Below are 23,777 nucleotides of genomic sequence, written 5' to 3' on the forward strand. Positions count from 1 at the left end.
CATGTCAAAAAGCATTTTTGTTACATAATTGCATGTTAGAAACATTTTAAATGGGAAATAATCATGCGTCAGATGTTCTCGGTGTAACTCCATTCACGTTTCTTTTTTGGGGGGAAATACTCTAAAGGGACCTGGTGGGGTGGGTGGAGGATGTCAGGTCAGTTAATTTTCACAAATACAGAGTATCGAGTATCTTATAGGCTAGTCTTAGGTTCCTCTCTCCCCATGCCAAGCCCCTCGATTTCCTCATTCTTTGTTCATCACTTTCCACCCCCACATGGGACCTCTAAGGGAGCTGGGAAGCAGCTGAAGCTTTTGTATCCTGCTCAACGAGGCTCCTTCCCTTGGGGCCTGTGTTGTGCCCTAGGGTCTAGAGGAGAAGGCTGGGGCCGGATTCACCTGTTAGGGGCTTATTGTGAAGGTCAGGCGAAGAAGACGCACAGCTGGCTGTAAGCCACGTGGTTGCGCTCAGGGGACAAGGAGGCTGCCGGGCCAAAACAGCGAAGCCATGTGGTCCACTGGATACACGCAGTAGTTTCGTGATGTGTTGCTTAAAAGAACCGCTAGATGTCGCCCTAGGATCCCATTAGGAACAAAGACTGGTTTGGTGGGATCTTGCTTGCCGTTACAGGCCGGGGTTGGGAGGGGTGACGGGCACGCAGGATGGTGAAGGGCTTCATTTCTTCCCTGATTTATGGCGATGGGCCTCAGGGATCTTACTGTACTGGGCTCTTAGGATAGGGAAGAGAAAAGCAGGCCAACCCTGGCCTCTTTGATCCAGACATTTCTGGCTGCATTGTAACACACAGACAGACACACACACACACACACACACACACACACACACACACACACACACACACGAAAGAGAGAGAGAGAGAGAGAGAGAGAGAGAGAGAGAGACTGTTGTGGAAAGTAGGCTCAATTCCACTGGGCTGGTACTAAGTGAGGTTAATTGAGGGGTATAAAAACTATAACAGGAGAGGGCCAGCTGTCTGGCCAAGGTGGTGGCCTGCTGCATAACCCTTCTTCCTCTGCAGCCATTGCAGAGCTGTGATAATGGAAACACTTCTGGACTTGGAATCTCAGAAGACTTGGGGTTTGTGAGGATTTGGGTTTTACTACTTGACTGTTACCTGTGAGACCTTGGAGAAATCACTTCAATCTTTTGGGGCCTCCCTTTCTTCCTCTATAAAGTTACTGGATTTTAGAATGTAGCTAGGGTCTCTTCCAGCTCTAAATCCTGTGATCCTTTGAAGGCAGTCACTAGCCTGTTCCAAAGGTGCCAACATTAGGGGCAGCTAGGTGGCACAGTGCATAGAGCACCAGCCCTGAAGTCAGGAGGACCTGAGTTCAATTGCAGCCTCAGACTAAATACTTGACACTTACTTGCTGTGTGACCCTGGGCAAGTCACTTAACCCCAATTGCCTAAAAAAAACCCAAAGGTGCCAAACCTTTAAAACTACACAGACTTGGGGGCACCCTATAGAATGGCTACAACCTCCCTATTTGGAGGGCAGGAATGGGGCCTATGTGGAGAAGGCGCAGATTCAGCCAAGGGATGCCTCATTCTCATAGGTCAGGATGTTATAGAACTTCAAAATGTCACAAAAACAATCCTGATGTGTTTAGGGGCTTGTGAAAAGGAACCTTTTCCTAAGGTGTGTTGTGAGATGGTTTGGAGAGGAGTGGAGGGTAGTACTCTTTCTAAAATTTTTTTTGGAGTCCAGTAATTAATTCTCTTTTGCCACTGAATTTGAAAGCAAAATCTCAGACTTTTGTAGAGCATTGTAGAGAATTCTAGCGTAGCTGAATTTTATGGCAGAATCAACAGCCTGTCTTATTCCATCATGCCTCTTACCTAATTTTTGCCCCCTTAAGATTAAAGGGACAGACCTGACACTAGCTAAAAAAGTAGCATAGGAAAGGGCCAGAGGCTTAGAAGTCAGGAGGCCTGAGTTCTAGGCCTATTTTGGCCCCCTCTAGCCTGGGGAACTTGGAGTCACTTCTCATTAAGCCTCAGTTTCCCTATTGGTAAAATGATGAGTTTGGACCAGATTATTTTTAAGGTATTTTCTAGTTCCAAAATTCTGTTCACATCTGGATCTCAACTGAATGTTTTCACCCTTGACTACCAAATCCTTATCTCAAAATTAAAGCTCCAAGGTGAAGTAAATTCAAATTTAAGGGGTTGCCAAGAAAGGATCCCAGTTACTGGTCTATGGGAGGAACAGTTGATGGGGAAATGCTTTTATTCTTTCTTCACTTTCTGCTAAATGAAAAGCCCCATGTCATTTGGGACTGTTTTGGATATATCCCACAAAGTCTTCAGTCCGTGTATTTGATTTTTAAAAATTTCAATAAGAAACTCGTTTGTGATTTGGAGGAGGGGTCATGGGGTTTGGCATTTATGAAGTAAAGAGAGACAGACTCAGGTCTTGTGTGTTGCTGGTAGAAAAAGGTGGGATGTGACTTCAGTAGTCTTAGGAACTTGCCTCCACCAATACCACCAACTTGGTACTCTTAAGAGTTACCTAGAACAAGCTAAGTTAAGTAATGCCCAGGGTCACAAAGCTAGTATGTGTCAGAGAATTTGAACTGAAGGCTCTTTAACAGACAGGGCTGGCTTTCTTCATATGTCACATTACCTCTCAACAACATAGAAACACCACGTGAGCTCAAAGTCTTAAAACTCCTGTATTAGAACCTCCTGTCACTTTCACGTGGCAAAGGCTCAGGGCCAGCTTCTTTGCAGACATAGTGTACTTTCACTCAGGTTTTAGTTCCTAAGTGCCAAGGCTTGGCTCTGTTCCAGTGTGTGGTATAGAAAAGCTACCTTTGTACCCGAACCCGCATTTGAACTGTTCTCAAACCACATTGAGCCTCCTCTGGCTTGGCAGAGGCCCTGTCCTAGTGTGAGCGACAAGGGGTGCTCTGAAGACACAAACAACTCCAGGGAAGAATGTGCTTTATTTGTGAGGTCATTAATGTAGGGATGGAAGGGACCTTAAATGAGTTTAGTGCCCATTATGGGAGAAGCAACAAGCCTGCTGCTGTGAGAGCATTTCGGGTGGGTGTGTGTGTGTGTGTGTGTGTGTGTGTGTGTGTGTGTGTGTGTGTGTGTGTGTGTGTGTGTGTGTGTGTGTGTGTATGTGTGTGTGTGTGTGATCGATCGATTTTTTTGACGAGTGGCCCAGGGATGGTCTATTGTCTACAGACCAGCCTGCCTAAATTCCAAGGGGCTCCTAACAAGGGGGCCACTGTCAGCTCTTGTTTCTCTAACTTGCAGAGGGGTCATCGATTCAGAGCTGGCAGGGCACTTACCCATCATCTAGCTTAGCTCCCTCATTTTAAAGAGGAAAACCGAAAACCCGAGAGATTTGAAGGCACCCGGGCCTTCTTTGAATCCATCCAGTGCGCTTTGCCCAAGCACAGGTGTCATGTCGGTGATATCACCAATGATGGAAGTATTGGTTTTTTCTTTTGTTTTTGAAGGGTCATGAGAAAGTAGAAAAGACTCCAGCGCCAGTAGCCCGACTGTCAGCCAGATGTCTTCCTTCACTAACCATTAACGATCGCCCGCCTGGGAGGGTCTGGAAGTGACTTGGATGGGGAGAAGGGATCTAGCCGCCGGTGCCGGTCCCCGCCTCTCGCCCCGCTTGGTGGGGGCCGGGCGATCCTGGGGTGGGCACCGCTAGGCGCGGTGACTGGCAGCTCCGGCAGGCGGGGCTACTGCGGGAAGACTGCGGGGAAAGGAGCCCGGCCAAAGGCCGGCGGCGGCTTCCCGAAGCGGAGCCCCCAAAGCTGGACGAGGGCCGTCGGCCAGGGGCAGCGCCCTCCTCGGGCGGTCGGTCTGGGTCCCTCGGGCTCCGCCTCGGGTGGGAACAAAGGCGGCACGTGCGTGGGCGGGGCGGGGCGGGGCTGGGTCTCCTCGGCCGCAGTCTGGGAGCTGCGCGATTGACAGCCCCCGGGACCCCGAGGCCGATGCGGCAGCAGCTGCTGCTGCAGGAGCTGCGACGGCGGCCAGGGGCGGGGAGAGGAGGCGGAGCTCGGGGGGCGGGGCAGGGGCGGGGCCGGGGCCGCGTGCTGCTGCTGCCACCGCCTCCGCCGCCGCCGCCGCGGGTGTCTCGGGATTCTGAAATGGAACGCGGACACTAGAGGCGCTTCCTCCGGCTCCGGCTCCGGCTCCGGCTCCGGCTCCGGCTCCGGCTCCCGCCCCGGCCTCCGAGCGGCGGCTGCGAGCGCGGACAGCGGCCACGGCCACGGCGGCGGCTTCCCCAGCGGAACGAGGCGGGCCCGGGGGCTGGTCGGCCGGCGCGTGGGCAGAGCGCGCGGCCCCGACTGGGCGCTGGGCTCCGGGAACGCGGCGGCGGCGGCGGGGGCGGCGGCGGGGGGCGGCGGGACGGCGGGGGACGGCGGGGGGCGGGGCTGGAGCAGCCGGCTGCAGAACCTTGGACAGAAGCTTGAGCCAGAGCCGGGAGCCCCGCGTCCCTCCGCGCCCTCCCGCGCCCCTCCGCGCCGTAGCCGCCGCTGCCCCCGCTGCCGCCGCCGCCGCGGGCGGGCCACCGAGGGAGCGGCTCCGGGTGCGCACTGCGGAGGGCGGGAGCCGAGCCAGCTCCGAGGAGGAGCCGCGCTGCGCTGCTGCTGCAGCCGCGGGGGCCGCTCTCCCGGTAAGCCGAGCCGCCGCCCGAGCCTCTGCTGGCGGGGACTACGGGGAAGGGGGGGGACTGGGGGACCGGGGCTCCGAGTCCCCCGGAGCGCTGCTGGGAGCGAGCAAGGGATGCAGCGGGGGAAGGGAGGGAGGGAGGATGGGAAGATGCTGCAGTCAATGGAGGCCGGAGAGGGATGCTGCGCCCCGAGGGGGCTGCGGCGGCTGCGCCCGGCCGAGGCGGGGAGGGGGAGCATCCCCCGGTTTGGCGTGGAGTAGTTCGGTATCTTATTCCTTTCCCGAGGAGAAGGGTGGGCACAGAGAGATTGAGGATCCCGGGAGGCTTCAGCTTTCCTGATGCTAAGAGAAACCATCTTGTTTTTATCAGCAGATCTGAAGGGGGCCGCTTTTCATCAGAGTCCAGCCCCTCCCTGAGTCCCAGCCCCCAATCCAGGGGCACCTAAGGAGAGGCTCTTCTGGAACGGGGTTCTGGCCCTGGCAGGCTGGGCCCCCAGGTGGACTGTCCCTACCTCCTCCCAGCCTCCGCTTGTGCTTCCCACCTGACACCATGGGCACGGTCCTGTCCCTGTCCCCCAGCTACCGGAAGGCCACGATCTTTGAGGATGGCTCGGCCACCGTGGGCCATTACACCGCTGTGCAAAACAGCAAAAACGCCAAGGATAAGAGCTTGAAAAGACACTCCATCATCTCCGTGTTGCCCTGGAAGAGGATTGTGGCCGTGTCAGCCAAGAAGAAAAACTCCAAGAAGGTCCAGCCCAACAGCAGCTACCAGAACAACATCACCCACCTGAACAATGAGAACCTGAAGAAGTCGCTCTCTTGCGCCAACCTGTCCACGTTCGCCCAGCCCCAGCCCACCCAGCCTCCGGCCCCCAGTGCCAACCAGCTGTCTGGTTCCCAGACTGCTGTGTCCTCCGTCAAGAAGGCCCCCCACCCCAACTCCACTGCTCCTGGGACGCCCAAGCGGGTCATCGTCCAGGCCTCCACCAGTGAACTCCTGCGGTGCTTGGGGGAATTCCTGTGCCGGAGATGCTACCGCCTGAAGCACCTGTCCCCCACGGACCCAGTGCTCTGGTTGCGAAGCGTTGACCGTTCGCTGCTTCTTCAAGGCTGGCAGGACCAGGGCTTCATCACGCCGGCCAACGTGGTCTTCCTGTATATGCTCTGCAGGGACGTCATTTCCTCCGAGGTGGCCACGGACCATGAGCTCCAGGCTGTCCTGCTGACCTGCCTATACCTCTCCTATTCCTACATGGGTAATGAGATCTCCTACCCACTCAAGCCCTTCCTGGTGGAGAGCTGTAAGGAGGCATTTTGGGACCGCTGCCTCTCCATTATCAATCTCATGAGCCCCAAGATGCTCCAGATTAATGCTGACCCCCACTACTTCACTCAGGTGTTTGCCGACCTGAAGAATGAATGCAGTCAGGAGGACAAGAATCGGCTCCTTATCGGACTGGACCGGTGAATTCCACTCACACGTGTGCGGCTTATGGGAACAGTACATTTTTTTAATTTATTATTAAACGCAAAGTTTTGTGAACATATGTGTCTAGCAAAGCCACTGAAGGGCCTCCCTATTCTTGGCCTCCCCCACCCTGGTTTAGTCCAGCCCTGGTCCTTAACTTCTGACTCTCTGGGGAGCATTTTTTTTTGGGGGTCTGGGAACCTTTTGCAAAGTTTAGGTGATGATTTCCAAGTTGTTTTCTGGCCACCGAATCCTTGCTCTCCGTAACTTCTAAGTACTGGCTATCCTTGCCCCTTATTACACCCCCTTCGCCCCCTCCCCTTTGCCTGGTCCTGGGAATGGGGTGAGGTGAGGAGGTATTGAACTTTGAGATGGAGAGGCCTTAGCTTATCTCACAAGAGACCCCTTGTCCTAGAAATAGATCTTACTCTTCCTGGCTGAAGTCCCCTTACTCACCCAGCTCTACCCCTATCCCCTCGTGCAATCCCAGGGAGGGGGAGGAATTCATTTCCCCAAATGGCAGCTGTGTCCTGAATGACTGGGGGCTCCTCCCAAGGATATCAGCCTGGGCCTTGCTAATACAGTGAACTGGAACTTGTCAGTTCCTGGCTGCCCTGGAACCAACTTGTAGCCCACATCACTCTAATTAGCAGAAAATGGCTGCTAGAGGGAAGAAAATCAATCTTGAATTTTTTTAAACCTTATGTTATTATGCTGGGTGTTTTTGGGGAAATTTCTCAGAGTGGGAAAAGGGAAGGCCTGTAATTTAGAGTTCTACCCTCCCTGTCCTGCTTCTTATTTATCCCAGGCCCTAGGTGTTCACACCTGTCTAGTGAAGCTGGTCAGGCTCATTAGACTATCTGGATTATGGGTAGCAGCTTCCTGAGTCCCAGGACACAGTCCCTGGGACTCTGCTTAGGGATACCTTCTTTTTTTTTTGGAGAATAATTTATCTGAATAATGCCACTGAGTTACCTTGTGTGTCATACCTATGGATGGGGGATACTGCTCTAGCTGCCTGGCAGCAGCCTGGCTCCCTTGAGTTGGTGCTTAGCTCAGGACGGGGGCCACTTGCAGGTCCAAATGGCACAGGGCCTGCAGAGCTCAAGCAGCTGGTTCAATTGATCTGGGCTGGCCCTGGTGTCAAGGTGCCTCACTCTCCCCCTCCCCCCTGCCAATTTCAAGTTGTTTCCAAACAGCTTGTATGAAGCCCCCACAGGCCCCAGGATGGGAACTGGATCTCCTAGACAATTATGAAATCGGGACTCACACTCTAATTGCTTCTGGAGCCTGTTCAGTTGACAATGTGTCATCCAAAACCACTGGTCCTCACCTTTTCCAGTGGCTGCCATGGACACCACATTTGTGACATTGCAGGTGCTTGGCCCCTTAAGGTATCTTTAGTAGCTCGGGTCATTAGGGACAATGAGAGGAGGAAGCAGGTCTGTTTCAGTAACCCTTCACCCTGGCCGTGAGAAACAAAGGTGACTAACACTACAAGATGTTCTTCTCTTTGGCCTGGCAACCCAGGGGGAAGGTTCGCCCTGTTGGTGCTGGAATTCGTCCACAATGGGAGATAAAGGGTCATTTTGTGTAGGGTTAGGTAGAACACTTAATTAGATGGTTGCTGGAGTCAGCAGCAAGCAGTTCTGGAGTGAAAAGTCAAAATGGATTTTTTTTTTAACAAAAAAAAAAGGAAAAAAAGGAAGAGAAAGCTGTGAAATCGGCCTTTGTCTTATGATGTCTGGAGCAGGCAGCCAACTTGAGTCAGCCTGCGGTGCCCAGATTGCACAGGTAAGGAAGGAGAGCGTCTGCCCAGCCTCAGAAGTGAGGCCTAAACTGAGCCATTAACGTGGACTGGAAGATATTCTTTGGATGAGGAACTGGAAGAAGGAGCCTCTGCAAAGTGACCAGCACGACGCCCAGCTGGACAGCTGGAGTCTCCCTTGATTGACTTTTTCTGTGGTTTATTCCCCAAAGGAAGGAACTTTGGGTGCCAAGTAACTGAAAGAAGAATGAAGGTGACTTGTTTTTAATCCCAAGTCGGGCTAGCTGAGCCTGGACTGAAACTCTCTGGTTGAGCTCCTTTGATTGGATTCCGGTTTGGGGTCTGTTCATCCTTCTCTTTCCCTGTATTTATTTATTTTTTTTTCCCCTAGGGGAGGAGGAGGAGGCAGAGGTGCAAGTTTCAGAGGTGGTTGGGGCCTAAAGGAAAAAGATTCAACCATGTAGTTAAATCATTGTAAAGTATATTGTTCCCTGCCCCTCTCCTTCCCTGCACCGATCACCAGTGTTGTGTAAAGGACCAACTGATATACTTGAGTGTGCAAGCAATGAACACGACTGACATGCTGCTATGAAGAATACTTTTAGAACAAAAAGAAAAAAAAAGAAAAAAAGAAACTAACCGACAAAAAAACAAAAACAAAAACAAAACCAAGACAACCCCTTTCTTCTTTGTTGCTTTTACAGTGATCTTGTGCATGCAAACAGGCACATTTTGTGTCTTCAGAAAATAATCTTAGAACAGATGGCTGGGAACATGTACACCCATGCACAAACCAAGTCAGAGGAATCTCTCTCAGTATCTGGTTTCTCTCCTTCCCCCCCCCCTTCTTCTTCCTATCAGCCCTCGGGGGGGATCGATGGATTTCTTACCATGCAGTTTTTAGGGTTCAGTTTGATTCCAGCGATTGTTAAACTTGCAACGGAAAAAAAATGTGCCGTTTCCCCCCTTCTTCCCTTGCCTCCCCGACTTGAAATGATCCACAGCTGTATATTTGAAACTGCTAATTGCCCATGTGCGTGTGGTGTATGTTGGTTTCTTTTTTAGTGCAATTTCCTCTGTAGATCTCCTTTGACCAAATTGTGGGTGTTGTTAATATTAATTTATATTTGTCTCATTTTGTATGTATGTGTAGCGTGTTTGTAAGTATGTGTGGTTTATAATCTGACAAAGTCATGAAGCTCAGTCTGGCTGTAATTTAATTCCCTCCCCTTATTTTTATTTATTTTTGTACCGTGCTGATTAAATAAAATGCACTGACCATCCATGATGCAGCCCCAGGCCCCTCTCTGTGGTTGGTTATTCAAGGTGTGTGTATGGGTTGGCTTCAATCTAGGGGGAGGGAGTGACTCCCAGGGAAAGGAGGGGACATAATTATACTGGCACACCCTCAGTCCCTGGGCTTTGATATTCGAGGCAAGAGGGCTTGAATGGAGAAGCAGGATCTCCAAGTGGACAGGAAAGCAGGAAGGGGGGGGTTTCTGAGAGATTTGACCTGGAGCCAAGTGGGAGTGAGGGACATCCCCATGGCTAAGCAGCTGTTAACAAGGTTTAAGGGCTGGCTCCACTCAGCCTGATGGGGGAGGAGGGAGGGTGACACTTGTGTCTGCCTCCCATTCTGACACTGAGGTCCCTGCTCCAGGTGCTGTTTGCTCATGCCATTTCCTGCTTCCCGGGGAATTCTCCATATGAATTGGGTTTGAATCTTTTTGCTATGGCCCTCCTGGGTCTGTCAGTTCCATTCAACTGATCCTTGTGAGACAAGCTAAGATCAAGGTCTGGGAGTCCAACTAAGGCCCTATAAGCTGGCAATGTCTCACTGGAGACCCAGAAGGTTTCAGGATCTGTGATCATGGCCACATTTCAAATCCTGATAGCAAAAATAGGGATAAAGAAAAGCCCTGCTTTTCTTTTTCCCAGGTTCTAATAGCAATCATCTGCTCAAAGTTAGATCTGTCCTTACAACATTTCGATGAAAATCATCCCTATACTTCAGGGAAGAGAACCAAGGGAGAATTAAGAGCCCTCTCATCTTTTTTCCTGCAGGCCCAGCTCCCTGGTGGTGGCTGGTAATAGCAGCAACTGAGGAACTCCCCCTCCCCTCAGCATCCCCACTCTGGGCACTAACACAGCTGGATGGCACTGATGCCCCCCCATCTGAAAGGCACAGGAGAAGGCGTTTCCTGTCCTACGGCCTGCCAGTCAGAGAGCCGTGATGGTCTTTTGTCTGCAGAACCACTGGGCTTTCCCAAGGCTATCCTCATTACTTCATATAACCGAGGGAGGGAGGCTAGGCACATGTGGTCTTCTCTCTGGGAGGGAAGGAGTGGCACTGAGTTCCCTACTGGGCATAGATTACCCTGCTGGTTCTGTGGCAGACCTAGGAAGATGTTTCAGCTCATTCTGGCCCCCCCCCCCAGTTTTTCTCCTTCAACCTCATAAAGTTTGGTTTATTTGCTTTTCCCGCTTCCCCTTTGTGCCCACTTTGCATTGGTAGGGGCTACAAGGTGGTGGCCTGGCCTTGTTCCAAAGTCTTCGCTGGTGTTCTGGGAGAAGTGCGCTTTTCAAATGGGTCGTTGCCACAGAGCAAAGGATAAGGAACTGGAAAGTGCCCATTCAGAGGAGACGCCTCAGCAAGGTGGAAGACAAACTTCTGAATTTAGCACTATCTTGATTGTCTAACTTGGTTTTGCCATTCAATCTTTTCATTCCAACGCCCTAGACCAATTCTCCATTTTATGTAACCTGCCTTCCAAAGTCCTTCAGCTGACCTGGAGCTGGCCAGCTCCTGAAGGGTCAGTCTGACATCATTTGTTTTTGTAGCCCCAGTGCCCGGTACAGAGTAGGCACATAGTAAACATTTGTTGCTCTAGAAGACCCCACCCCTACCCCCATTTAAAAATGACACAGAACTAGAACAACCTTAAAAATAAGATTCAATGCTTTATTGCTCTTCGTGGTGAATCAAAATAGGCTTTGGAAATAAAGTTAATTTAATGAAAAATAGGAATATATGCACCAACAAAAAAAACCTGCATTTAATTTAATCAAGAGAAACACTTCATTACATACAATCACCATATATATCCCTTTCCTCTCCCTCCTCCTCCCTCCACCACTGCCCAGATGCCAAGGCATTATCAGAGCTCCAACTTTGCCCTTCAGTCACAGTTTCCTGCGACCTCTTTTTGCAGCAGATCAGAAGCATGAGCTCATCGGACAGCCAGGCACTCCCCTGGCCCTCACTGCGGCGGTCCTAGGCTGGGGTGGGGACTCTGGCGCTGGGCCAAGAGAAACAAAATAGATCTTCCAAAAGAAGGGCCTCCCTTTATTTTTCTTGTCAAGAAGAATTAAAAATAAAAATCTGAAAGGCCTCCTTCACCCCCGGCCTTGAAGACGGCTCGTTTGGCAAGTTTTAGGAGACTTTAACAAACGCGTAGTTCGAAGTAAGATACTTGGGTGAATATATGGAAAGGAAGGAGAAGGTTATCATCGGTCTGTTCTACAGGCATCTACAGGTAATCGGCACCACTGAGAGTATTGCTGAACTCGGTATCAGGTGCCCGCTATTAAAGCAGCTGTGAGAGGCTTGCCTCTATTTGCCAATGTTTGATATGGCTTCTTTAATAAGATTAAAAAAAAAAGGAAGGCAACAAGGAGAATGCCAGTGGGAGCCCTTGTGGGGGAATCCCACACAGTGCAAATGCAGGTGGGCACCTTTGGGGCGGACCCCGTGCAAGGGGGACAAGCTGGAACCAAGGGAATTTAGGGAGCGGGACCTCAGGTTGGGCCAAGGCACCGGCAGGCACTGGCGACTTGCCGCTGCTCCCTTCCCTCTGGGCTGCACAGGGGAACTTGGCTTGTCCTTTGTGGGGTCGGAGGAAGGCTGGGGGATGGGGAAAGGATCTAGAGGAAACAGGAGTGAGTGGCTAAAGAGAATCCCAAATACGAGCCCTTCCCCCCTCCCCCAATCATCCAAGCTCCTAGGGGCAGAGTTCACTTATTCTTGCTCCAAGATGGAGTCCCCAGTTTTTGCCTTCCTTTTGAGATGCTAATGAACCATCCTTCCCTGGGTAAGCTCATACCTCAGCACTCTTTTTTTTTTTTCAGTGACACGTGAGAATGCTCAGCCCAGGGAAGTGCTCCTCTCTACCGATCTGATCCCAGGTTTGTGCCACTCCCAGGACAACAACCATTTCTTGGCTTGGCCGGCTTAGAAAATAAGATATGTAGTCTTGGGAGGGCTTTTCTCCCTGCTTAGGCCTGATATGCATATACTTTTAGCTGGGCACAGAAAGGCAAAATGGTTGCATTTCTCTACTCTAGGGATCTTTGCCTGGTTTCATATTATCAGGCTTTGTGCAGCATGAAGGGTGGGAGTCCTGGCCTGGCCCGCAGTGCCAGGATCCATCACTAATCTCTAATTATTAATTACTTATTAATCTCCCCACTTTCCATAATCCCATAATGCCACTTCCTTCCCACCACATTCATATATCTCAAAATAAGCCCAGTATACAATCAGATGTACTAAAAAAAGGCTCCCAACCCCCTGAACCCCTCTGGCCCCTAACCTACACCTCTCATCAGTACTGACAAAAAGTGTTTTACAGAAAAGGCATCTGATGAAGAAACTCTCACAACAGTAAAAGTAAGGGCTGAGACAGGTTATATGTGCAACACAGAGAAGGGAATGCTTGGTTAACTAAAGAGAATGGTTTTTAGCATAACACACTTCTCCTCCACTGGACAGGTGATAGAGAAGGCCTCAGTGGGGTGGGGCAGCCGCCCAGGTACAAGCATGATAGATAGGCAGGTGGTGCAAAGTGCAGAATCCCTAAATCCGACCTTTTGTGTCCTGGGCTGGGAGAGCCGCCTTGCCGGGAGATTTGGAACTGGGGGAGACCTTGGCTTTTGGGTTCTGAACACGATGGCCTGCTGTTGGGTGGTGCTAGGGAAAGGCAAAGCCCACGTGCAGGGCTTTCAGCCTCCCATCAAGCCTCCGGGCCCGGAGATAAGTGTCCCAGGCAGACATTCCTGAAGGCACAGCTGACGTTTGAGTCGGGGGATGTGAGGATCAGAGGCCCTAGCCAGGTAGGCACCACTCAGTTCCAGGTCTGAGCAGGTTACATTCCCAATCCTTTGGTGCTGTTCTCTAAAGAACACCCTTTTAAGATGTGGGGCTCCTTCTCCCCATCCTTTTACAGGGTTGCATCATGCTCACTAGTTAGAAGTAGCAACCTGAGCAGTCAGGGGAAGGCTTTAAGTTACTCTTGAGTTGCCAATGTGATTTGGTTGTTAGCCTTGGTGCTGTGGGTGAGCCTCCCCCCCCCCCCCAGCTCTTTGGTTTCTCTAGTGGAGGTGACAGAACATTGGGAAAGAGGAAGTGGAGGATAAAAGGAAGCCAGAAGAAGAAAAGTTCCCTCTCGGGAGTGGTCATGGGTCAATGGAAGGAGGGGTGAGGGGGAGGAAAGAGAAGGTACAGTCAGAGCGCTCTCCCCCCGAAAGCCCATTCTGAGTTCATTCCTAGTCAGGTTGCCTGAACCACATTAGCAGGCGATTCAGCAGATTAGATTTGAATCTATTATGCTTAGCAAGGACAAAAAGCTTCCTGGGAGTCTGCTCCCTAGCCTCCAGGCGATGGGGGTGTAGGGCAGCAAGCCTCTGCTGAGCTGATTGAAACCTCCCCCCCCCCCCCCCCCCCCGGCCAAGGTCTCTGTCTCTCTCCAGCTTGGGGGCTGCCAGCTAGTTCCCTGGCACACTGAGAGTGAAGCCCGAGCGGTTCTTGGTGAAGTCGGGCTCCGGCTGGTTAATGCGTGTTTCCACGGAGACGGTGCACTTCTTGCCATGCAGGCTACACTGAACGGGGTTGTTGACGTTGACTTGTAGGTGTCGTTTCTCACTGAAATGACAAAAAATCAAAAACCGCACACACATCAGACAGGCAGGCTTCCAAGTCAATGTTACCTCCCTCCCAGCCTTGTAGCCTTGGCAAATCCCCGCCCTGCCAATGCTGAACAGCCCCTTTGGGGAGGAGAAGGGCCCCTGATAGACTGCGCGGAGGCAGGTGGGCTCCCAGCAGGCCTTGGAAATGCTAACAGCCCCGGACCTCAGGGGGAGGATGAGCAGGAGGGAAGGTCAGCCACTGAGCCTCTCCGTTCAGCCATCTCCAAAGGGAATCTGGGACGGAAAGCCTCCGTCTGCCCCGCAGTCAGGTTCCAGAAAACACCCAAGGGTTAACCGAGGATGTGCAGTGAACTGGAAATTGCTCCAGCCTGTCTGATGGAGAAGGAGGCTAACACCGACAGTGCATTTCTGGTGGAGATTCACACATGGGTTTGCCATCTGACTGGGATGCAGCCTGGGTGGGAGCAGAGCCCTGTGGGGCTCCAGATGGCTTTTTTTTTTTCCTGGAGAGGGGAGGGGAGCCGATGTAAGGATCACTTCTACTTACATACATACACACACACACGCAGAACAGTCACACTCATGTCTTTTTTTAGCCAAATAATTTTGTCTCTTCCACCTCCTCCCAACTGCCTGGCCTTGCTCTGCAGACAAAAACTAGCTATGCCCATCCTTGTCTCAAGCCTTTTGCCCTCCCACACTGGAGCTGGGCCAAACAAATGGGGTGGGCCCACAGTTGCATGGAAAGATAGGAAGAGGTCAGGTGACCGATGGCCCATTTTGTTTCCCAGTCCAAGGCCAGGGCAATGAGCCCTGCTTCTTTCTCCCTCCTTGCTCCCCATATAACAGCTGTGCTGGGAGTTACAGATCTATTTTTTGCCCCTGGTGGAGGCCCTGTTGATGTTGAATTGTTGGCTCAGTCAAGCTTTCTCTTAGCTGCTGAGATGCCCCAGTTAGACTTGAGGTGGAAGAACTGAGAAAAACAGCCCTCTCTGCCTTGGCTACCTTCTTGGGGTACAAAGAAGGCACCTCCCCATCACTGAATTTACTTAAGAAGCTGTCTGCTTTAGAAAAAGACAAAGAAACTTGTCAAAGTGGGCTGAGACCCAATATTTACTATCGTCAGGTAGAGGCCCAGGTGAGCTAGCTGGGGTCCTACCTTCTCTGAGATGCTCAAGGGGAGCCCAGAGACATATAGGTCTCAGGTGGGTGACTTGGGTGGCCTTGAGTTTGCAGGATAGGACCTTTCTTGTGTGTGTGAAGGCAATTGGGGTGAAGCGACTTGCCCAGGGTCACACAGCTAGTAAATGTCTGAGGCTGGATTTGAACTCTGGTCCTCCAGGGCCAGTCCTCTATCCACTGCACCACTTAGCTGCCCCCAGTGTAGGGCCTCTTAAAGACACGACTCTGACATAAGACACTGTCTATGATTATTTGTGTGTTTTCTATATGATATGTACAAATATATATAGGGCACATCCAAGCCAGGTCTTCCTCTGGGTGTTCATCTGGACTCCTTGAACTGAATAATGGGGTGCAGAATAGGTAGGGGCCAGGCACTATGCAGAACAACAGGGATACAAGTGCAAAGAATGAAACAACCCCTGCCTACGATGGGCTTCCATTCTAATGGAATTAACCAATGGTCCTTGTCTTGAGTCTTACCCCCCAGGGAGTCTGCAGTGACAGGGAGCTTTTGGACAGCTCACAATGCTAAGAAGTTTTTCCTTTTGTCAAACCGGCCACGGTGCTACTGGGTCTTCTCTCTAGAGCCAAGCTGAATAAATCCAGTCTCTTTCCCCACATGACATTCTGCCTTCATGGTTCCCTTAAAGCTACTTTGAGCTGGGCCAAGCATTCCCAGTTTTTTCAGTTGATTAATTATCTCAGGCCATCCTCTTACCATCCCAGTTGCCCTCTCTTCTGGATATACTCTAACTCGTCAAAGTCCTGCCTAAAACATGGTGCCCAGAAGTGAACAAAGTGCTCCAGTTGTGGTCAGACTAGGGCAGAATATTAGTGGGGCCTTTTACACCCTAAACACATTTATGTAGGTAGTGAGTAGAGTCAGGAAGATCTGAGTTCAAATATGGCCTCAGACACTTATTAGCTGTGTGACTCTGGGCATGGACAAATTTTTTTTTCTTTTTGGCTTAAAAACTTTTTTGAAAATTAAATTTCATTTTTTTTTCAGTTAATGAAAGTGGACCTTCTTTTCTTCCCCCTCCCCCACTGAAAAAAAGAAATAAAAACAAAACTCTCATGACAAATATGGATTGTTGAGAAAAATAAATTTTCTGGGCAAGTCATTTAACCATTGCCTGCCTCAGTTTCCTCATCTGTAAAATGGGGTTAGCAAATAACATCTACCTCCCAGGGTTGTTGTTAGCACTGAATAATATTTATAAAATTCTTTTTAAACCTTAAAGCACTATATAAATGCTAGCTATCATTATTATTATTAAGGTAGCACTACTATTACTAATTATATTATTAATTATTACAGTTATATAGAGCTTTAAGGTTGGAAAACATCCTATAATGGGGGTGAGGAAACTGTGGCCTCGAGGGCCAAATCCCTTTAATTTAATTAATTAAATAATTAATTTAATTTACAAGGGATTTGTTCTGTGAAGTCTCAATTCGGTTAAAGGGCTGCCCTTGAGGACCTAGAGAGCCACATGAGGCCTCGAGGCTGGGCAGGTTCCCCACCCCTGCCTCCCACAGATCATTTCATTTGATCACTTTAAACAGGCTAACTCCACTGAGCGTCTGTGATGGGGAGGATGCTGGGCTGGGTATCAAGGTGGAGACAGTGGTTACAAATAACACCTAGTTTCTGCTCTCCTCAGGCTTCTTGCTCAGTAGCTTTCGCTATCACCCTAGGCCGACCTGACCATTGTGATGGAGCGTTTGGGTCTGCAAGTCATCAATGGCCACTTCTGCTGCAGCCAAACAGGCCCACTGTAAGGAGCTGACCTGCAGGGAGTCACTCAGGGCGAGTGGAAGGCATCACAAATGGCGGCCAGGCTGTGTATCATGACTACGTGGATGAGTGTTCCACTGGGTCTTGCTGAGAGTAAAATGATTGGAAAGCGACCAGCTCCCCAAACCGTCTCCAGCCAGTGTTCTACTGGCGCACTGCAGGCATGCTGATCACCTGACCATGGCCAGAGAAGCAGCCTGAATTGTGGGATGCGTGTCTACTAGGATTTTCTGCTCATCTCCCTCACTGTGCATGCCATGGGGGCAGAGGCCAGGCCAGAAAAAGACATGTGGTCCTCACTAATGGGATGTCAGGTATTTAATACTGAATGTATTCTTGCTTCAGTCAGCTGCAGCAAAAATCTTGGCTTAGGGAGCTATTTTTAGCCAGGCCTGGCCACAAAAATAGCAAAGCCCGTTAAAGGCACTGACTCGGGCACTTTTCCATTAGAGCTTGGAACTGGGGCCACCTACCTCTAGACAGGTAGACTCAGGAAGGCTCCAGCCTCCCTGGCAAGGCCACCACTTGCCAAGCCAGCCATTGGCACAGGCCACAGAAGGGGGGCAATGCCTGGGGGCCCTCCTGGGCACAAACCAACCAACCAGAGCACTGGTGAATGTGGCCCCTCCGCCCTAGCCAACCTGGTCTCCCTGCCAGCTCTGCTCTGCCCCCAGGCAGCCAGTCAACAGTCACTCTACACCTCTGCTCATTTGCACCTGTGGTGAATGCACTATTTTCCTAGCCCTGGATGGCTCCTCCTGCCTCTGCCAATTCCGGGCAATCACTTCCTTAATCATGCTTCTCAAGACTCACGTTTGATAAGAAATGTTTCTTAAGAACTCCACCCTGACCAGAGCACGTTCTCGGCCTTTATGCAGACAATGTTATCGTGAGATCCTGGATGCTGAGCTGGAAGGGGCCTCACAGGTCACCTGATCCAACCGTCTCATTTTACAGGGGAGGAAACCGAGGCCCAGAGAGGCTGTCACTCGCCCGTAATCACACACCATAGGAAGTGTCTGATGGAGAACTAGAACCCAGGTTCTCCAATTCTGGAGTCAGGGCTCTTCCCATTGTACCAAACTGGATCACTGGTTTATATGTTACTTGGAAAGAACTATGATTTCATAATTATATATTATTAAGTATATTATACATCTATATAATATATTTCATAATTATATGTTATGCACTGCTTCATGAAATCATGATTTCATAATTATATACATCATTAAATATATTATATTGTATTAATATATAAAACTATAACATATTAGAGATTTCATAATTATATTATGTATTTGCTTATATATTACTTGGAAAGAACCATTTCATAATTATATATTATTAAATATATTATATAGTTATATTAATATACAAATATATCATATATTATATAATTCTGTATTATATGTTTACTTATATATTACTTAAAAAGGACCACAATTTCATAATTATACATTATTAAATATATTATGTATTTATATTATACTAACATAGAACATATATATTTCATAATTATATATTGTACATTTGCTTATATATTGGAAAAGAACCACGAGTTTATAATTACATATTATTAAATACACTGTATCGCTATATAACATGCAAACACGTAGTTCACAGTTCTGTATTATGCACTTGCTCATGTTCCTTGGGAAGACGTGAAGGTGGCAGGCCCCCCCAGACCTTCTCCCTCTCTAGGGTTCTCATGCACATTTCCTTATGAATCCCCCCCAGAGAAGCCTTTGGAGGGTATCTTTCTCTTTGCTTTTTGGTACCTCAGGAGTCCTGGGTTCCTAGACCAGGAGCTTGGAGGGGGCCTCAGAAGCCATCCAGTCCAATCCTCTCATTTTACAGATGAGGAAACTGAGGCCCAAAGAATTTAAGTCATTTGCCCAAGGTTAAGCAGGTAGTGAGTACAAAGGCAGGATCTGAACCTCGTCCCCTGACTCCAAATCCAGCATCTTTTCCACTGAGCTATGGGACAAGAGATTGTCACAATTGGTCAATTTTCCTCCCTCTCCACCTTTTGGGCCCACTTCCTTTTCCAGCCATATATAGACTCAATGATGCTCGCACCCACTGCCTTGGGATTTTTCCTAGTCATTTGACACATGTGCGTCTTATCTTCCTAAATAGACTGTAAATTCCTAGAGAACACAATCTCTATCTTCTTTTTATATCCTCAGCTCTCCTAATAACATTTAATATAGTAATTTGCCACATGGCAAATGTATAATTCAATTCAACGTTGATTAAGCACCTACTATGTCCAAGGGACTGTGCTGGGCTCTGGGGTTATACAAACAAAATAAAAGTCTCATCTGTTAAAGAGATTACATTCTGAATGCTCATAGAATGAGTGAGTTTGGTGGGAGGGCCCTGGAGGAAAAGCTGCATGGAGCGTCTTGTTCGAGAAACTTACTGGACCTTGCTCCAGCATCATAGAGCGGAAAGAACCCTGGATTTGGAGTCAGAAGACTTGGGTTTGAATTCTGTCTCTGCTTATTCCTTGAGTTGCCTTGGGTAACTCAGTCTAACCTCTTGGAGACATCTACAAAATGATGGAAATGGCCCATATGATCTCTCTAAGGTACCTCCCAGCTCTGAATCTTATGGTCTTCTGACCTTGGTGCAGAGCAGGGGACACCTTAGGCCCACTGTAGTCACAGGAAAGGTGTGGGTTTTAGTGGGAAGGGAAGGTTAGGGGTGCTGGCATGGCCTCATCCTTGGCTCCTCCTCGCTGCCGCATTCCCAAATTCAATGCCAGCAGGCCTTGTGGTTTGTGGCCCCCCAGTGCTTGGAGAGGATGCTTCATACTGTGGTCCAAGGAGGATTTTGGGTGGCCCCTGACTCTAGGTATCTGATAGAATAATAACAATAATACTAATCCTACTAATAATAGCATTTATATAGCACTTTAAGATTTGTAAAGAACTTTACATATGTTAACTTGTTCGATCCTCATAACAACCTTGTGAGAGTGATATTATTGTCATCACCATTTTTCAGAAACTGGGATCAAGTGACTTGCCCAGCGTCACAGTTAGTAAATGTCTGAGGCAGGATTTGCATTCAGATCCTCAAGTCCCAAGGTTTATTGAATGTGATATCAAACTGCCTGGAAGAATGAAAATGAAGATGTTGGGTGGCCTAGTGGATAGTGTGCTGGCCCTGCCTTACACACTAGTGGTGTAAAACCCAAGGAGTGAAAGCTATGCATGATCCAAAGTCAGTCAGTCAGTCAACGAGCATTTGGTTGTATTTACAGTGTGACAGGAGGTACAAAGAAAGGTAAAACAGTGCCTGCCCTCAGTGAGCTTCCGTTCTAACAGAGGAAACAATATGTACATAAATAGTCTCATTTGAGATGGAAGGTCACCTGAGAGCAGCAGGCGCTAGCTGCATGAGGACAGAGAACTGGGACAGGCCTCCCACAAAAGAAGGTCTTTGATCTGAGTCCTGAAGGATGCCATGAAATCACCAGACAAAGGTGAGGAGAGAAAGCGTTCCAGCACGGGGATGGCCAGTGCAAAGAAATGCGTGATGAGTCATGTGTTCGAGGAGCTGCAAGTAGGCTGGGGGAGGAAATCATCATGGAGAGATGCAGAGTGGGCGTAAATAGGTTCTAGCATGTTACCAACAGTTTTTGTTCAGTCTTTTTCAGTCATATCAGATCCTTTGTGACCCCATTTGGGCTTTTCTTGGCAGACATACTGCAGTGGTTTGCCATTTCCTTCTCCTGCTCATTTTACAGAGGAGGAAACTGAGGGAAATGGTGAAGTGATGCCCAGGGTCACACAGTCTGAGGCCAGATTTAAACTTGGGTCCTCCTGACTCCAGGCATAGAGCTCTATCCACTGCACCATCTAGCTGCCCTTACCATCAATAAATACTTGTGCGTGAAAAGTGGCAGGAAAAACCTAAGTGAATAGATCATGTCATCAGACGGAGGGCACTTATGGTGCCAGGTGCTGGGCTAAGCACTGGGGATACAGAGAAATACTCCTCCCCGAATGCATCTCATCTCAAGATTAGGTTGGCCTTCCTGCGGATGCAGGCTAATCTTAGTATCATCCTTGCTAATGGCTCCCACTATTTGTGTGAATGTGTAAGAGTTGACCGGTTCCTCCTCTATAGTCATTCTGAGCTCTTGTGTGCCTGTCCCACTAGGAGCTCCTCCCAACACCCCTAGTTTGAGAAACGGTGACCTAGAAAAAGTCAGCAGACAGATTAAAAAAAAGTTCTCTTGCGTGAAATTTCACTAGTCCTAATTTCACTAGTCCTCATCACCCGCGTTGGTTTTACCTCTGCTGCCCCCTCTCAGCTATTCTTGACCCTCTTCTTACACCCTAGACAATAAACATTTGTCCAAGACAAGCAGACCCAATGTCCCCTTCCTGATACACATTTCATGAGAATCAATTATGAAGGCAACCAAAACAAGCAACAGCATTGACTAGTCTTTTTCGGCATGGCCTTCTGCTGGGCTTTCCCCAAAACTGCTCTGAGGACTCTCCCCATTTCTCTGCTGTCTTTTATCACATGACAATTTATCAAAGGCTGTTTGGACTCTTCAGAAATGGTTCTCCTCCCTTTCCCACAGAAATGCAGAGAATTACCCAAAACAAGGCCAGGGAAGAAGGCTGAACGACTTGCTTCTGGGCACGGCCAACCACATGCCTCATGAAATCAACCTGTACCGAACAAAATGAACTAAGGACGGAATGAACTCATCTCACTGTCTTTCAAATGTCTTTCTCAATTTGGGTTCCTTCTGGTAGCCGGGTTCTTTCCTTTTTTAAATTATGAAGCTGAGATAAAATAACATTCAGGTGGCTTTCAATAAGGTTCTTAGGATCTCAAAGGCCCAATCCCCTGGCCAGTGCAGACATCCTTTTCACAGTATCTCTCACAAGTTGGTATCTATCCTCTACTTGAATACCTCCAGGGATACGGACCTCAGTACCTCATATGGCAGTTTATTTATGTCAACTGAGGCAGCTCTACTCTATCCCATCTCATCCCACTCCCCAAACGTTAAACACCAATGATTGTCCAACGAGGTCCTATGTTAGGTGGGAACAGAAGACAAAAAAGAAAGAGGATTACATGCCCTCAGTGAACTCCAGAAGAAGATAAGGACTTGGCCATACAGATAAGACACTGATAAGCAAATACAAGATCACCGGAGTGGGGAAAGAACACTCACAAGTGAGAGGGAGCAGAGCCTGGAAAGACTCTAGAAGTAATAGTAGGGAAGGGAAGGAATGCATGGGGACAGGACAGAGAGTGTCACATGCAGGCAGCAGCGACTGCAGCAACCTGACTGCTATGTAGATTTCATGAAGGGGAGGAATGTGAAATAATTTGGAAAGATTAAGTAGGAAATAGATTCTGAAGGGTACCCGGTGGAGAAGTCTGTATTTTATTAAAAAGGCAATTAAATAGGGAACCAATGAAGGTTCTGATGCAGGAGAGTGTCACAGTCATAACTGTGTTTTAGGAAGATGGATTTGGTTGTTGTATGGCAAATGGACCGGAGAGGAAGAGGCTGGAAGCAGAGAAAGCAATTAGGAGGCTGATGCATAGTCCAGAGGAGAAGTGATGAGAGCCTGCACCAGTAGCAATGGAGAGAAGAGGGTACATGCAAGAGATGTTGTGGAGGTGAGACACAATGAGATCTGGAAGTGGACTGGATATGGTGGGGAGGGAGAGGAAAGAGTTAATAATAATAGTGACAGCTGGCATTTATCGGCCTACTGTGTGCTAGGCACCTGGTTTAGCCCGTCTGCCAAGGCGTTTTGCTGGGCGTGGCTATGGCACATGCCACAGCTACTTGGAGCTACTGGTGAAAGCTGGGTGAAGGTAGACACCAAAGGTGGACAAGCAGCTCTTACTTGGAGAGCCCTGGCATCTCCCGGGTGAGGGCTTGCCAAATCCTTTTCAGGGCGGCTCATCCAGGTTAACTGGGAGGAGATGGATAATTATCCAGAAGAGATGAGGCCGGTTGTTAGGAAGTATCTGCTCTGCTCTGTAGCCCAGCACCCTCTTGGATAATTGCCCTTTCTGGGCTGTAAGCCCCAGAGGAGCTGGGAGCAGGCCTTGTTCTTGGATTCTCAGAATCCGTGAAGTCTCGTGCCCCCTTGTGCTCTACTCCGAGGGCAGCCCTTGTCATTCTTACAGCCTGGATCTTTCAATCACAGTGCACTCACACAGCAGTTTGCTTTCCACAGTCCTGCCCAATTACAGCCGTCACTGGGACAGACCCAGCAGCCTCCCTGTTCACTGCAAGTGTAGAAATGGGAAAACTGATGAATGCGTACAGTTGGTAAATAAGGTAAGGGAGTGGCTAAGGTCACCAGGCCTCATTGCCTCAAGTTGAAGGTTGGACAGTAGGATCATGGAGGAGGGGACAGGTCCCCATTTTGGGTCCATTGCCTTGTACCGAGTGGAATTCCAGATTTACCAGGCAGGGTTCATGGAGAGGATTTCTGGGCCTCTGATGCTTTCCTGAGTAAAGTATATCATCAAGGAAGCCTGTCCTGACCTGCCTGTACATTCACAAAATGGGAAGAGAATGGGCAATCCTTAAACCACAGAATTTGCCAAACATTCTCTCCTGGAAATGGGAGCCCCCCCCAACTTCAGCAACTGTATAGTAGGGAGTGTGGTAAAGCAGGCACACAAAGGAAGCCTTTGGCCCCTAGAAGTCTACATAATTAATCTGCAAAGACTTTCCTTTCCTGAGAGCATCCCCACACCACTCTCCAGGCTTCTCATCATTAGGAGACAAAATGTTTGCATAGCTTAGTCTGATAAGAAAAACAAATTAGGAGCTTCCTCTCCTTAATTTCATTCAAAACAACACAGCCCAGGAAGGAGTTACTTGTGTCTCTTTTGGGGGCTGGTCAGCAGGCAGGAAATGGGCACACCAGGGATGTGAGACTTCATGTT

At 49.2% G+C, this 23,777-nt stretch overlaps 2 protein-coding genes across 3 annotated transcripts in view; one reads left to right on the forward strand and one right to left on the reverse strand.

Moving 5' to 3' along the window:
* The first annotated feature begins 4,423 nt into the window (after positions 1-4,423).
* Positions 4,424-9,194, forward strand: CDK5R1 (cyclin dependent kinase 5 regulatory subunit 1). Of its 2 annotated transcripts, none has more exons than XM_020963359.2 (2): positions 4,424-4,671; positions 5,038-9,194. In XM_020963359.2, exon 2 carries the CDS (start codon positions 5,218-5,220, stop codon positions 6,136-6,138), a length of 921 nt encoding a protein of 306 aa, XP_020819018.1. In that variant the 5' UTR covers positions 4,424-4,671; positions 5,038-5,217; the 3' UTR covers positions 6,139-9,194. The 2 variants fall into 2 exon arrangements, with proteins under 2 accessions (XP_020819018.1, XP_020819017.1); XM_020963358.2 differs by having other exon boundaries at positions 5,041-9,194.
* Positions 9,195-10,847: 1,653 nt separating this feature from the next.
* MYO1D (myosin ID) overlaps positions 10,848-23,777 on the reverse strand; it is a 410,223-nt gene continuing 397,293 nt past the window's right edge. The window contains exon 22 of the mRNA XM_020963220.2: positions 10,848-13,826. Within this exon, the coding sequence (XP_020818879.1) occupies positions 13,670-13,826 (157 nt within the window). The 3' untranslated portion in view covers positions 10,848-13,669. The remainder of the gene's footprint in view (positions 13,827-23,777) is intronic.

This window comes from Phascolarctos cinereus, unplaced genomic scaffold, assembly GCF_003287225.1.
Source record: "Phascolarctos cinereus isolate Bilbo 61053 unplaced genomic scaffold, phaCin_HiC Scaffold_5;HRSCAF=322, whole genome shotgun sequence".
Lineage (NCBI taxonomy): Eukaryota > Metazoa > Chordata > Mammalia > Diprotodontia > Phascolarctidae > Phascolarctos > Phascolarctos cinereus.